This window comes from Pempheris klunzingeri, chromosome 12 (genome assembly GCF_042242105.1).
Source record: "Pempheris klunzingeri isolate RE-2024b chromosome 12, fPemKlu1.hap1, whole genome shotgun sequence".
Taxonomy (NCBI): Eukaryota; Metazoa; Chordata; class Actinopteri; order Acropomatiformes; family Pempheridae; genus Pempheris; species Pempheris klunzingeri.
The window spans coordinates 13,083,578-13,099,350 of NC_092023.1; the positions used below are offsets into that span (position 1 = coordinate 13,083,578).

General features: G+C 38.9%; 1 protein-coding gene across 1 annotated transcript in view; it reads right to left on the reverse strand.

The window, feature by feature from the left end:
• Positions 1 to 15,773, reverse strand: part of LOC139210506 (contactin-associated protein-like 4) — a 58,226-nt gene that overhangs the window by 25,630 nt on the left and 16,823 nt on the right. The window contains exons 3-5 of the mRNA XM_070840508.1: positions 12,145 to 12,338; positions 7,942 to 8,089; positions 5,538 to 5,741 (exon numbers count right to left, since the gene is read on the reverse strand). Coding sequence (XP_070696609.1) covers positions 5,538 to 5,741; positions 7,942 to 8,089; positions 12,145 to 12,338 — 546 coding nt within the window. The remainder of the gene's footprint in view (positions 1 to 5,537; positions 5,742 to 7,941; positions 8,090 to 12,144; positions 12,339 to 15,773) is intronic.

Sequence of the window (15,773 nt, forward strand, 5' to 3'; positions counted from 1 at the left end):
CATCTTTAGGAAGCCAACATCTTGCATTTGTTCTTTAGATAAACTAAAGTAAAACAAGCCAGTGTAGATGATTGAAAACTGATACTGACATCAACTATTTTAGGTTGCTGACTTTTCTTTCTTCTGGCTGTCAGCTGGATATGAGAAATACATGTGTTCCCCCTGTAGAAATGGTCTTTTGTCAATTCTTACAGTTTTGTTCCTAATGTTTTATTCAGAAAAAGAATCCTACTGTGAGATCTTTGTATTTTCAACAGCATAGTAGGAAGTGCAGCCACTTCTACTCTGTCTCATTCGCTCTCTGGGAACAAAGTGTGCTCTGTATCCCGATTTACTCCTCATGAACTGGCAGTAACTGCTGTTTTCTAGGTCTCTTAACTGGTACAGTGGTGTCATAGTTCTCTATTGAGCATTACATATCTCAGAACCAGAACCAAACCTGCATCTAAAACTGAAATAGAACCAGAAAAGGTCAGTGAAAACACGTAATTAACACTAAAGGGAGTAGGGAAAGAGGTAGAAAGGCATAAATAAATGACAAAGGAAATGCTGCTGGTTCTCTGTGCTTTCTAAAGTGTTGGCACAGAGCAGAGTTTCTGCTGAGAGAAAGAGGTGAAGACGGAACTAAATGCACTTGGTCATTAAATATGAATTAGCTATTGTTTGAAAAGGAGACAACGCTGTCTGTGTGGGAAAGGAGATGAAGAGAGAGAGAAAAGGAGACAGACAGAAGCCAAGACAGAGTCAAATGTGTTCGGTCATCAATCATCACTGATCTGACAGATAGATACTTGGCAAAGCAGAGGGATCGACTAGAGAGGGCAAGAAACAGAAAGAGATAAAGGGGGAAAGAGTGAAATATACTTTTATTTTACTTTTTAGAATTTTTAGCAGACTGATGGCATAAAGAGAAAGAAACAGGAAAATTAAGGCAAACAGAAAATCTACTGATCTTTTATCACAACACTGGTCCTTGAAATTACGCTTCTAATGTACTAATTTGCACTAATTTACATTCAGAAATAAACGTAATGCCGGTCCAATTTTTTGTTGTTGTTTAGCAACATGATGAAGAAACGATTCTGATCAATGCGTTTCCTAACACAGAAAATGTTGATATCGATCTAATCAGCAAAATATTATGTGACAGTGTACAATTGTATTTCATTTGTCTTCAGACAGTGTCAGCTCTCAACTCAGCATTATTAAACTTATGTTTAGGCACTCACAGCATCTGGTTAAGTCTCAGGAAAGATCTTGGTCTTGGCTAATGCTAAAAAAGTTATTAATATTTATCAATATCTCAACCACAGAACCACAATCTTTTTCAGAAGCACATGGCAAACACCAGACAATACATTCTTTTCTTGTAATGCAATACTATTTCTGTTTTGTCCTCTATCTACATACTGCATGTTAGATTTAAAACTAATATGATGAACCTACAAAATCCCTTGCTTCAAATCTACTTAAAGGTGTCCTTTTTGACCACTACTAGAACTAAGGAGCAGTTTTCTTACGTGTGAATTTCCCTTTTTTCCCCAAAGTACCTGTGTGACACAATATACAGTCCTACTAACTTTGGCAGTAATGTGCCAAGACACACCACTATGCGGCAAGAAAGGCAGGGAAGGGGAAGACTGGTAGCAAGTAGACATGGATGTAAACAATGTGTAAACATTTTTAAGAAATAATTGCAAATGCAAATGTTTAATAGGAAAGAAAATGGAGTTAACATGTTTGTTTGACCTCAAGGACATGGGCTTTACCAGGACACCTTTAAATATGGGGAAAGTTATAAAAGTAAGGTTTTAATAAGGTTCAGGACATTCTTTTATACCTCACAGGAAAGCAAAAACATCAAAATCCCTTTCAACGTATTTTTTGTTTCCAATTTCCAATTAGCTTTATCAGTGTAGAAGATCCTACGATAATGATTGTTCTATAAGTTCCCTTTATGTCATCCCCGCAATCACCAAGGCCATCTTAATTTTCAGTGGGTGTCCCCAGAATTCATGTAGCCTTCTTCATTTTTACTTATTTTAAGTCTCAGAACTTTTCCTGTTTTTATTACCAGAGAAAAGTTCCTTCTTTTCTTTTTACATTGTAGGTTTCTGTGTTAGATCACTCCAGACAGCTCCCCAAGGCAATATCACCTAATCATCTGCTGCCTGCTTCTGCATTAAGGCTCTTCGCTGCAACTCTAAATCTAATTTTGCTGATAGACATTGACAGGTCTTATCAGACGACAGCCTGCTGTAATTGTTTCAGCGTTTTCATTTTATTCTTTTCGGCTTAAATCATTGAGACGGTTCACATAATCAGTCAACACAAGCATAATGTGCAACCTATAAACCTGTTCACAACAAGTGCTCCTGGAAAAAAATCTGAAATATTGTATGTCTGAGACCAAAAAAAGGAATAAAGAGAAAAAGTTATTTCTACATTGATATTCCACTGTTGTTTTAGCTGTTCCTTTTTCATGTCTTTTGAGGTGCATAATGATGAGTAAAGTTTCAACTTTCTATCATTGCACATAAGTTGTGAAAGTGTAAAAGAAAAATGCCTTTGAGCTGCTGGAGTCACTCTCGGATGCTGGATTTTTTTTTCCTTTTCATTTCAGAACTTTTGGCTGTCTACAAAATCAGTCAACACAATCAGCAACTTTATAAACATCAGCAAGTTTTTGAATTTTTGGAAAAGCAAGTGTTTCAAAACTAGACACAGACCTAGCGGCTAAATGTAGGACCATTTTAGCCTCATAGACTATGCAGCTAATCAGCTTGTCATTGCAGTCAAACGTCGCCTCTGCGTTACTGGAATGAGTCAGCTGTGGGCTGTAAAATTAAGCACAGCTGGCTCCCTCTGACAAGAGCCGGTTGCTTCTCGGATGAAGGCTAAGCTCTTTATTTACAACCCTGTAAGACTGAACACAACTGAGACACTGTCTTATAAATCACAACAGATAGAGCAGAACAACATGGTTAGTCAATACTGCAGTGCTGAACACAATACACAGCCCACCATTCACTGACACAGCTGAGTTGACAGACTCAATCTAGAATGAGTCATCATGTGTTTTACTTTTATCTAGACAGTGTCAATGACTACATGACCGGTATGATTTAAACATTTTCAGAAGTAACATTTGATTATGTACATATGAGTGCTAAAAAAGCTCAGTGTTGATAATAATGTGCAATATTCTTGATTTTGTTTCGAGAAAAACCAAAATCACATCAAATAAAACTGAGCAAATCCAGAGTAGTGCGTTTCACATATTTCTGGCACTGTTTTACAGTCCCATCAGTCCGTTATTACATGATATAGGCCTCAATAGCCATTGAACCTCCAGCCCAAGCGGTTTTAACACAACCACAAATCAATCTTCTCTGTTTCAACAGCTTTTACCTGAAAATCTGAGCTTCGCAGGCAGCTCCTTTGGGGAGAATTTGAGCCTTTTCCCCCAGGTCATAAGTTAACCACATGGGAACACTCAACAGATCCAACCTTCACATTTACTCTGCAACTTCCACAAAACTCTCCATCCCACAATCTGCTGTGTTTTCTCTGATCCTTTCTTCACGTTGATGTGTTCTGTATGCATGTGTGTACACATACAGTAAATTAACTGTACTCGGTGCTCTTGTCTTCCCATTTGAGAGCAAATCAGTTCCTGATCTTGAAATTGAGCCTAAACAGTATAACATATATGCATTAATGTCAGTGACTCCTTGTGTGTATCATTGTACATCATTCATATCTGGAAAGCTTTTTCTTATCTCATGTTGAAAAACTCCTGAATTTTCATTCTTTCACTTACAAACCTTCAGCCAGGAGGCACAACATCAATGAACATTATTTCCTGGCATATTTACTTTCACTAAATATTCCAGTTTCAGAAAAAATAAACTGAGCTCTATGATGAGCCAGTGAGCAACAGAATTATAAACATGACGATGAATGTATAGCAGCAAGGAAATTAGATGCTTTTGGAGAGAGTGCATACCTTTTAATAAGCCAAAATATTTTTTCAAACTGTTTGGACAGCTCCAGGCAAACAGAGTGAAACTGAGTGTCCCCTACTAAATGATGCTACTGGCTGCTTAGGGGGAGAACAACACTGTCATAATGGGGTGTTACGGTGGGGGCCAGGCCAGCACACATGAATGAAAATCCAATGCAGGTGAAGGTGTAAATTAGTCAGTTACCTCTGTTTCAAAGTTTAACTTCATTTTTCATTTTTAAACAGGCACACAATGGCCTGGGATTAGAGAGGCTGGTATTATATCTTCTAGAAATGAAGCGATAAAACTGCTTCTGGGATGGTTCGCTGTAGGTGACCCTTCTGAGGTCAGACACGCATGTTATGTCGTCCTAATTCTGATCCACCAACTGCAGCAGCAGTCACAAGGGTAATATAGTGTCATGTCTCGTCGTGTCTGTTAAGTTGTTTTTGTTCACTTGTGTTTTGTCTCATCTCTCACTTCCTGTTTTATTTTGAAAAGTAAACTCTCCTCTCGTTTCAGGCTGATGACTTCCTGCCCTTGTGTGTTTTCCCGCCTTGGTGATTGTCTGCCCCGCCCTGATTGTTTCCACCTGTTCCCCATTACCTTGTGTATAAATAGTCTGCGTCTCCCTTTGTCTTGTGCCAGACTGTCTTGTCCGAGCCATAGATTGTCATGCCATGTAATTAGTAAGTATCTTGTCCATGTAAGTATTGTATTAAAGAGTTTGTCACCAGATTAAATGTGTCTTGCTTTGTGCATTTGGGTCCACCCTGCCTCTGAGCCCTGTGCGTAATATATAGTAGTCTGCTAGGAGGACAGTCTTGTATGAAATGTGCCTGTACGTGGTGTTGCTAAGCAGATGACTTCAGGATGGATGGATGTGAACTTAGTGCAGCTGAGCGTGGAAGCAGCATAAACTGTAGGACATGAGCTCAGCAGTTTAGATGCAACTGAAATGAAGAATAGTGAAGCATAAATCAAATGAATGCGAGTGGAAATATTTCTCTAAAGCTTGTCTGAATAGTACAGTGAGTATTTCACCACTATGTAAATGAACAGCATGAAAAAAATATACAAAAATATATTAAAATGAGGACTACAGCAATTTAGTATCGCACCTCCATAAAGTCGGGGAAACCACAGGAAATAGATCAAAAAGAGTGCCAAAATACCCAGACTTTTAGTATCTGTATGGGTCGAGCTCCAGAAATATTGGATCCTACATTTGCCTGGATAGTGTCTTTAATTCAACCTTCTTAAAATTCCACCACCTTTTAAACTCCACACCATCTGTAATGAAATCTGAAGCCCAATCCATTTGTTTTTCAGACAGTTTTCAGAGAAAGCTTTGTCCAGAGCTACAGAAGACATCACACAATTGTTTTCACTGCCTGAATTGTACATGATCATCATTGTTCATGATGAGGAGACCCGACTTTATATGTAAAACCAGTGGAGCACCCCTTTAATTCACAACACCAAAGTTAATAAGTACATAGCAAGAAAAGAAACAAGCGTTTGTTGTACCTTTTTGGAGGAGCAGGAGAAGCTTTCCTTTCTCTAACTCAAGGGTGAGGCTGTGCTCGCTCTGTCCCTCTGCATGAAGTAGTATCCCAGAGTTTTTCAGGGTTTTAAATTTCAGGGAGATACTCTCCCTTGTCATCTGCCTCGGCCTGGGACTCAACCTGTAGAGAAGACTGCTGTGGCCATCAAAGCTCACCACATCAGAATCTGAAAAACAAAAAAGCCCAAACATATGCTTAGGTGTATGAAATGAACTGCAAACTTTTAACACTAGATATTATGTATAGTCAAAACAATCCTTAATGTCTTGAATAGGGATTATGGAAAATGGCTTGCAGAATTTTAAACAGCAGCATATGGAACATAAGATAAATGTGAATATTGGAGAAGCTTACACCAGAAGGTCCACAGTCATGCAGGTTATGGTAGACGTATTTCACCTTAAAGATCTGCACAGCTGTTTCTCAAAACACATCAATTTAAATCTCTCCCCTAATCTGTCTCTTTCTACAAGAGTTGACAGCATATTGTTCATAGAGGACTGGGATCCAACAAACTGATTTCATCATAAATCATTTTTCTGCTTCTCCAACTGATGATAAACAGACTGGATACCACTGCAACTAAATGCTGATAAAATTGAAGAAATTACAGGTATACTTTCATGCATAAAATAATTAAAGAGTTAGACTGATGTATGAAAAAATCTAATCATCATTAGCAATATAGGCCTGTTTTCCTATTGTGTGTAAAAGATTAGTGGTGTAAATTCAAGTTTAACAGCATGAATCCTATATTTTGATTTTGGGACAGCCCTCGCACATGGATCATGAATTGTTTCTTGCTTCTGTGAAATGATCCTGCTTTCACACGTATATAATTCAATGATAACAGTTACCATTTTAATATGAATTAATATAATTTAAATATTTTGCATTGTATTACCTTCACTTGTTCTCAGTATCATACATGTTATTCAGGTTATTTATCATGAATGATGAAACATCTGTACAGCTTGCTATTTGCAGATTATTTTCTCAAATTTCTGCTAGAAGCCATGAACCGAATGCCGGTTTTCCTGTAAGAAAGTAGACAGATACTTTATAGTGAAGCAAGTATTTCAGCTGCTGTCTGAATGTGAGGAGCAGATTATAGACCATGGAACATTTTTCGTGTCACTCTGAAGAAAATGATACACTAACATTGGCTATCATCTCACACCCACTGTGTCGCTATCGAAGCATCAAATTAGAAATGTCAGCTGTGATGCATCAATTACTGCATCCAGTGGATTTGAACCTTTACTGCTGACAGTGATGCTGGAAACAGTACAAACACCCAAATTCAAATTATTCAAAAGTAAGAGCTAAGATGTTTTCACCTTTCTTCTTTACCTCTCTGGATGAAACGAAGTCCTAAGACAGCATCCTAAGAGTCAAAGTAAAGCCAGTTTCTTCTAGCTAAGAGCAACCATCCAATCTGCACCAATATTACAAAAATAACTTATTTTCCAAGGTTTGATATCACAATGTCATTTTATTTTTGTTGCCTGGTTAAAATGTCTTTTGGTATAATTTCACTGTTTTACCCACGCAGTGTGTAGTTTTCTCATTTATCGTTGCCTTTGTCTACAGAGTTGGACTGGGTTTGTTTCTTTTTTTAATCTTGCTTTTCAACTGATTAACTTTTCACACTGGCTTTAGCACCGACAAATTACTTCTGCCTGCATTCATGTAACATAATGAGACTTTCTCTGCCAAACGGACGAGTGTCCTCTCCTTCCTCCTCTGCCCTCACGTTTCTTTTTCCAAGTTGTTTCTGGTTTTTCTCCCCATTCCTCACCTGTCCGGCAGGTGGCAGGTGGGCTCCCGCTGTATGTTTGTTAACCGAGCCCTGATCTGCTGCCTCCTCCACCATCTGCTGCATCTCACATTAGTATATGATTAATACATATAAGGTGTGTTTCCACCCATCTTTACAAGCACATTTTGAATTTAACTTTATGCTTGAGTGAGATGCATGTTTCTGTGTCGATAAATTGAGGATGCAAAAAGGGCAAATGGAAACAGATTTTTCTACAAGAACATTATGGTATATTCATGTAAGCACCCATGTCTCACCACAATAGATACATCAAAAAGGAGGAAACACCAGTTAATTCAGGAGCATGTTGCACGTCACCGTCCTTTCCTTTGAGGAGCCGATAAAAATGCCAAAGGATACAGATGAGGTGGATGAGGGAACAAATCCATTCATTTAAATAAAATATTGTGAATCCCATCTTAGATTATGGAACTGCCATGATGTATCACATTTACTGTAATAGAGGGTCATCCATAATGAACATATGTCTGATTGCTCATGTTTTCAGTTTATGCCTATAAGTGGATTTTTTTTTCAAACTCACTGTAAGGACATCCATAGGTCTCCAGTCTGAGTCCAATCCGACCATTAGGATTCCAGTCCAGGGGGATCAGGCGGACATAGCGAGCGATCACTGGGTGCTGGAGCTTGTGCTGGACCACACTGTCTGCATTGCTGTTACCTGGAAAGGCCTGGAAGAACACATCAAAGGAAGAAAGTTATCTTGTTTTCTAACTTACCATCCATGCATCTGTCCATCTTTCACTTGCAGTAGCACCACAAAAATCACTGTGAAATTTCCCTCTCTAGATCTTTATTGTAGTCAAGCCTTGTAATAAATAAGTGAACATGTTCTTTCATCTTTTTTTTTTAAGTTGACGTGCAATCCCCAAGGCTTCTGCGAGAAGTGATGCGTTTGATTTTACACTTAATGAAGGGAATATTGTGGAGATAGGGCGGCGCTACTGGTAAATGGTTTCTCAATCAGGTAGAAAATTAGATTTGTGAAGCACTAGTTGTAGTTTTATGTGTTTTAGAGCCTTTGGTAAACACTTGGTCCATGGAGGATAACATTTATTAACCTCTGTGATCCTTGAACGCTCTTTTTTACCTTTAAGCTTCAAGTTCAGTTTGATCTTAAGCCCTGTTATTAACTCATAAAACATTTTAGTTTTCTCTACTTTCAGTCTGCGTTCCCTTTTATTTGTAGGCAGTACTTCTTGTTTTCATAATGGTTTACAATAGATGTTCTAGAGTGTTACATAAGTAAACAATGCTTTGTTTGATTGTGCCCCAGTCTGAATCTTTGTGTCTCCTCATCCTCAGTTAGCTCTGCTTCTGATTTTTGTCCGATTTTCTTCTCTGTAGGCCCCTTGCCATTTATGTATTTCACTTAAAAACTGCATTCTGTTTACCAGCTCTGATCACTACATTAGTTTTTAAGTTATGTGCATATACTCTAAACTTAGCCTATAAGTATAAGCAGAATTACAGCACAGTTGGGAAGTAAAGGGGCTGCAGGATGGCTTAGCGAGTAATGTCCTTCTTCAAATGGAGGACACGGTCCCAGCTGAAATGCCCTTGAACAAACCGCTGAATCCTTTTTGGCTCTAGGCTGCTGCTCTGTAGCTGATCCTGACCTCTGGCCTCCCTACGGAGGTGGGCAAGATATGAGAGTTTCTTCACAGGATCAACATTTATGACATTGAAATTTCTATCTGATGTTGTGATCTTAAATGAGGCTGAAATCAAATCAAATCAAATTAGATTTGATTTCTTTAGAGGAGGGAGACCTATTGTTGCATAGGTAGTGTGAATACTGTGCTGCTGTGACACCTCCTCTGAAATATTAACTTGTCTGAGTAAATTCTCATCTGTGGGACACCTTTCTCACGGCTTTGAACAGCTGAGCCTGTCAGAAAACAGAGTCCTAACCTCCACAAATGATCGTTTTCCTGCTGAGGAGGCAGAGGAGAACAGCAACTCATTTAGTTGAGGCATTGGCTTCTGAAATATGACCCGAGTAGGGGTAAAAAAATCCTCCAAAGGGAGACTTTGATTACAGAGAGAGAGAGAGAGAAGGAGAGTAAAACAGAGCGCAGAGGTTTGAGGGGAAGTCTGAGAGCCAGGCAGGGGAGAGAATTTCCCACTATAAGGTCCGGTTAAAGGGGATTTTAGAGTAAAAGAGGGGCGATGTCAGAAAGTCATGCAGTAGCAATACTTGAGATGACAGAAGTCTTCAGTAACTCGTACCAAAGTAGGAGAAATATATTTTTTATTGTTTTTTAACCTAATAGTACTCCACTAACTCCACTATTTAAAGCACTAACTGTTTATGCATCTGTATTGAACCAGTTTTAAATGATTAAAAAGACAATTTTGTCAACAACATTGGTTTAACTTGGTCAGAAAATGTGGTTTCAGTTTCAGTTTCTAGTTTTTATTACTTTTGCCACAAAGAGCTCATTAATGGGATCTGCGTCGATGTACTTCCACTCCCTCTGCCTCCATTAACACTTAAGGATGCAGTATTCCCTGATTAGGAGAGAATCTATTCCCAACACCATCTGCTCTTTTACACCTTAGCAGTGAACGTGAAGAGAGCAAGAGGAGAGAAGATGAGAGAGGGGGAGAAAATTAGAGAACGAGAGATTACTCCGCCTCGCAAACTCTGCCCTCTAAGCTTAAAAGAAAGAGGGGTCCTGGAGGAATTGTGACTGATGAAGCAGCTCAGCATTCGATTCTGTTCCCCGAAAGCCATAATAAACTGGGCTGACTAATATGTGGAGCTTTAGAAGGACTTTTGAGACATGCTGCGGATTTATCCTGATTTATGCTGAGTGTGAAATCAACAAGCTTTTAAGCCTAGAGAAGCCCTTCTCTGTTCTCTGTCTGAAGGAGTTTTAGCCTGACATTAGTTTAACCCTCGCTGTGAGAGTCTTATGTCTCATCAACATTAAATTGAAGCAGTTTGCCACAGCATCGCTGTAATAGGGAGAGTTTTCTGTCTACACTAGGAGCTGCGAGGTAATGCATGTACCTACAGTGGTGTGAAAAATTATTTGCCCCCTCACAGATTTCTTCTGTAAAAAGCATTTTTTAAATGATGATTTCATTTATTAAGGGAAAAAAGCTATCCAAACCAACCTGGCCCTATGTGAAAAGTAATTGCCCCCTCCTTGTTAAATCATGAACTAACTGTGATTAACCACATTTTTGAAAGCTGAGTTCAATTTCACTAGCCACACCCAGGCCTGATTACTGCCAAAACTGCTTTTTGTGTTTACTCAGGTCATCTATGTCTGATATTAAAATTGGTTTGATGATCTGAAACATGTAAGTGTGACAATAAAGCAAAAACAGAAGAAATCTGTAAGGGGGCAAATACTTTTTCACACCACTGTAGAGTATTATCTTAAGCCCCTTTCACACATGCACTGCAACCCTGACCTTATCCAAACATTACCTGGAGGAGCTGTATGTGTGAACAAAATGTCCAAATCAGTTGGACTGGACATTAACTGGACTTCACCCAAACTTTGCCAGGTCCGTAGTTCAAAATCCATGTGATGTCCAATGCATGAATGTCCAAAATTCATAGCAAGTATGTTAACGATGTTGATTACGTTGCGCAAGTGAAGTTGCTTCATACTCTTTTCTGCCTGCCTACATATTGCTTATCATTACTGATACTGTGGACACATCCAAATACATTTAGTATCGATATCAACGCAAAAACAATCGTCATTACGAGTGAGTCCTCCTCCTCTGTCTGGACGCTCTACCCAGGTGCCACCCTTCACCTAAACCAAGTATTTCCATTGGGTGAGAACACATCTGTGTGTATCTGTGTTCCTGTCCCTCATGTGTGAAAAAGCCCTGACCTTATTGTCCACACATTCAAATCTGAAAACAGTGGAAATGGTAATGTGGTTACCACGGTGAGGGAGCCCCAAGGTAAGGAAAGTTAAAAATTTAAAAGAATTGCATGAATAAATGAGATGCTAATTCCTTTGGATGTGGTAAATTTGAATAAATTGGAGGGTTTTCCTTGAGATACAGCTTGGATTTTTGGCGAGGCACAGTCCGGAGATTGTCAGGAAAGGTAAGTGAAACCAGATTTTTCAATGATTGTGCTGCTTGAGTGCTGTGCTGAGCCGATCTTTTTCTTAGTTCATGGGGTGGCACATTTGATAAACCTAAGTGGCTGGTAATGAACAGCAGACTCTTGGAAAGCTGTACTAGTGGTATAGTTCTCATTATGCTTCATGCTGCTGCAGGATGATTCTTCAGCCCTTTTAATGAAGCTGTTTTGAAAACCTTTTCCTTTACTATTTGCTAGTTCCTTACAGAGCCTTTGCTAGTCGGAATTTAACAATTTGTCAATATATGAGAATGTCAAACATCAGCACATATCATACTGTACATTATAAGAAAGATAGATGATGAATGACGGCTGAATTCCATTCAGATGCTTTAGTTTCGAGGTCCTAGTATTGTGCATGTTGGCTCACTGGGACACATGAATGGAACGGAGCTATTGTTGACTTTATTAGGCACGGCTGTGCGTTCCCTACTGTGACATGTCAAAATGTCTGCAGTGAAAAAGGTCGGATGTCTCTGCTGGTCCTGTTTTGATGATATAGTTGCAGACAGACTTTTTTCCTTGCATTGATAAGCCTGTCCTACAGCCCTTCACTGCATAACCTACACAGCTCTTGGTGTAGTCATATCACAAAGCACTCACCCCTATGCTGTCTTCCTGACGATAATGTTTCCAGTTGTGTCCTGTGTCGCTGAACATCAGTAGGTAGTCCGTCAGCCAATCAGAGCTGCCATAGCGGCCTTGGGTGGCAACAGCAGTGATTTGTGTCCGCCCACCCAGGTCGACCTCCAACCACTGATATCTGTCTGAAGTCAGAGGAGACCAACCTCCAGCTCCTGGAGAGGGGAGGGAGAGAGAAAATACTGTGCATTTGTATCATCCAAAGAATTCAGGGCCGACTGTTATTTCTCCATATTAAAAATCATACATAGAACACTGATAATAGCATTAACTACAGGACACTGTTCTCAGAGGATAATAAAATCTATTAAAACATATCAACAAAGACTCATTTACATTAAACATCTACACCACTGAAACATTTAGTCACTATTACCAAGAATAAAAAAATCTTCAGAGAGATACAGTTTTTAGTTGTTAGAAGAAGACAAATGTTACTAAACTAATTTCTCACTCATGGTATCAGACACAAGCCTTTCAACACTTCAAAAGACCTGAGCACTGGTGCTTTATCAACTTCTTTCTTTGATATTTAATTTTGAGCAATCAAAAGAGTTTAATCTCTAAGACTGCTCTGCAAATCAAATAACCTACAGCCGAGGCATTCATGGTCAACACCGCAAGCCTTGTGCAGTATTAAAGTAACCAGTTCATTGCAGACCCTCATATAGTCTGAGTACAAGGGCAGAGGACCACAAGATGAAGACATGTTAAATTATTTAAATGCAAAAGGTGTGTGTGTGTGTTTGTGTGCACAAGTGAAAGTAGCTGAGTCATACCAAAGGGACATTTTGCAGGCTGAACACCATATGGATGGATTTTACTGTACAGGTTTTACGAGTGGGTTCCTATTTTCTTTGTGTTTTATACAGAGATGTGATGTGATGTGCATGTATATGTGTACAAGCATGCAAATGGTCACATCCTGCCCTTGGTTTTACATTTTGCTGATTGACAGTTTGTGACACTAAGCAAGTAAACATGAATGGATGTAATTTGTTAAGGTCGTCTTTGAAGGGCACTTTAACAATCTCTGTTTAGAAGAGAAGCCCAGAAGCATTTTCTGAGCATCCTATCACATGTGTGTGCCAACCCTTAGTCTCTCCACCTTTGTTAAACAATTCTACTTTCATGTCTAACCCCAACCATCTCATCCTTGGGGCATCTCTGGATCCTATCCCAATGATCACATAACATAACATTAGCGCTGCCATTACCCTCCCCTTTCCACAAGGTTTGAGGTGGAGGAGAGTCAAGGTAGTCAAGGGAAAACAATGAACTGACCCCAAAACCAAATCTTAACCTTCAAAGAAAAGACCAAGGAGGGGACAAAATGTCCTCACTTTCCAGAAATAGTCCTCGTTAAGGTAGAAGCACAGAAAAAGTCCACATAAAATGTTTTTGTATTGTTATAATACGTGTGTTTTCATGTTTTTCTAGTTTTAACAAAACTTTTCTCCACATTTGAAAAAGAAGACTGTTCAGTTGTGGGTGACTTTGAAGACAAATCTCTAATTATTAATGACAGCCACAGACCTTATCAAGTGTCATCCTTTTGTCTCTACTATCCTTTTTGTAGTGACAACCATACATTGTAGAAAAAATACTGATGTACCAAAACTATTTTAAAAAGAACTTTTTGGACTGGGCTCTCTGCCAGCTGAGCAACTTGGTTATCAGTAGAGTTTGAGCCTTCAAGAGGAAAAAAAAAAAGACTTGGTGCTGGCTTCAACCCTGAAATTGAAAATTTTCTAAATTTCCTCAAAAAAGTATATTAGAGATGTCTGTTTTTTGTTCTTACTGTCACACAGCCCAAGTCATTTGGAGCCAGCACCTCATAACTATCAGAGGAGTCACGTCCCCTCCCAAAGGCAGATATTGTAGTTTTGGTTCCCAGCTTGGATGACTTGCTACAGCACTACAAGAGATTTGTGTTTTGAACCCAATGTCAAGGCTGCGCCCAAGTATAGTATAAAAGCTGCAGAGGGGCCTGAGGATTGAAATCTGGGGAGGGGTCTGATGAGGGAAGTCTGCAGTTGGACCTTTTTGCCGAAATAGTGTCGTCCTAATTTGATCATTATTAATCATTAAGGATTCTTTTGATCAAGTATTTATTTACAGACAATAAAAACAACATTCACAACGGTAAACTTGAGAGTATATGTGACTACTTATTTACTTCATAGCCATGGTTTGTGGCACTTTTCATTGGGACAAGAAAGGATTAGGCTTTGTTTAGTCTCATCCAATTTATGTCCTCCGAATAACAACAATTTTGATCTATTACATTTCAATTTAACAAAAGGCACTATAATCACAGTTTATGTGTGATTATGGCATTTTTAAAATTACTCTGATGTCAGCAGGTGGTAGTGGAAAAGTTTGAGGCAGTCCTGTTGCTGTCTATGTGTTGCCTTCAACCCACTGACGTTCAGTGTCCCTGAGTGAGATTCGGGCCACAGTGGCTTCCACAAAGTTTAACTAGGAGGTGCAAAAGTTGTACACTTTAAAATCCTACACACAGAGGCTTTCATTTAGAATTCAAGCCATTTACTTTAATAAAATTCCATGAAAATAGCCCATCCCTTGTTTATAGAGAGCTTTCATAATGTTACAAAACTCTATTTTGTATTTCACAGTAAGCTTTTAGGGATTAATCAATGATTGATCAAGGATGTGGCTGATAACCAGCTGAGGAATTTAAAGAGTAAAATTTGCATTAGTAACAATGCTCTTTCATGAGTTAAGACTACTGCACTACAAGTGTTTGGAGAAAGCAACAGCTCAGTGTTTCCCTTAAACAGAGCTGTGTGATGCTTCCAGTCTCTGCTCATTTTGCTGGTAAATTAACTCTGAATGAGGAAGCTCCTCTGAGAATCCCTATAGAGGGTGAGAAGCGCTAGAAGGAGCTTGAGGAGGTGAAAACGAGCAGGGTTTTTAATTTATTCAATGATTTCTACAGGGAACAGCAGAGATTCGGGAATTAAGCAGTATTTTTTTGTTTACATTGATGCATTTTGTTATATTGTGGCTTCTTTCAAAGATGTTGTTGCTGTCAGAACTGAATTAGATTTATTGATCAGTGTTATTCAGTTTTTAAGTCTAATTCTATTCAAAATCTGTGGTTTAGAATTAATAGGTGTATTGTCAGCAAGACATCCTTGACGAGGAATTACATGAGCTGATGATTTGAAACCCTCACCAATATGAAACAGAAGATCAGTTTGGTTGTGCTGGTTTTATTTATCATCTGTACTGTATGCACATTTAATACCTATATCACACTTTGTGTGCAAATAAGATGCACCTTTAATATACTGTATACACATTAGAATGCAGGAACTCACTTTTCTAACTACCTGGCCAGCTTCTTTGTCTTCTCTCTTTGGCTACCATATAGAAACATTTACAAAAACCAGACCACTTCTTCACTGTCCTTCTGCTCAGTTTCCGCTTTCATTGTCTTCATGTCTTTGCCTCTGTCTTTTACTTCTGTGCAGATAAATAACTTATGTTTTGCCATTCAGATGCGTCTGATCATACTTTAGAAGCACCTGATCCTCTTTAACGCAGATCTAACTCCATTCGGT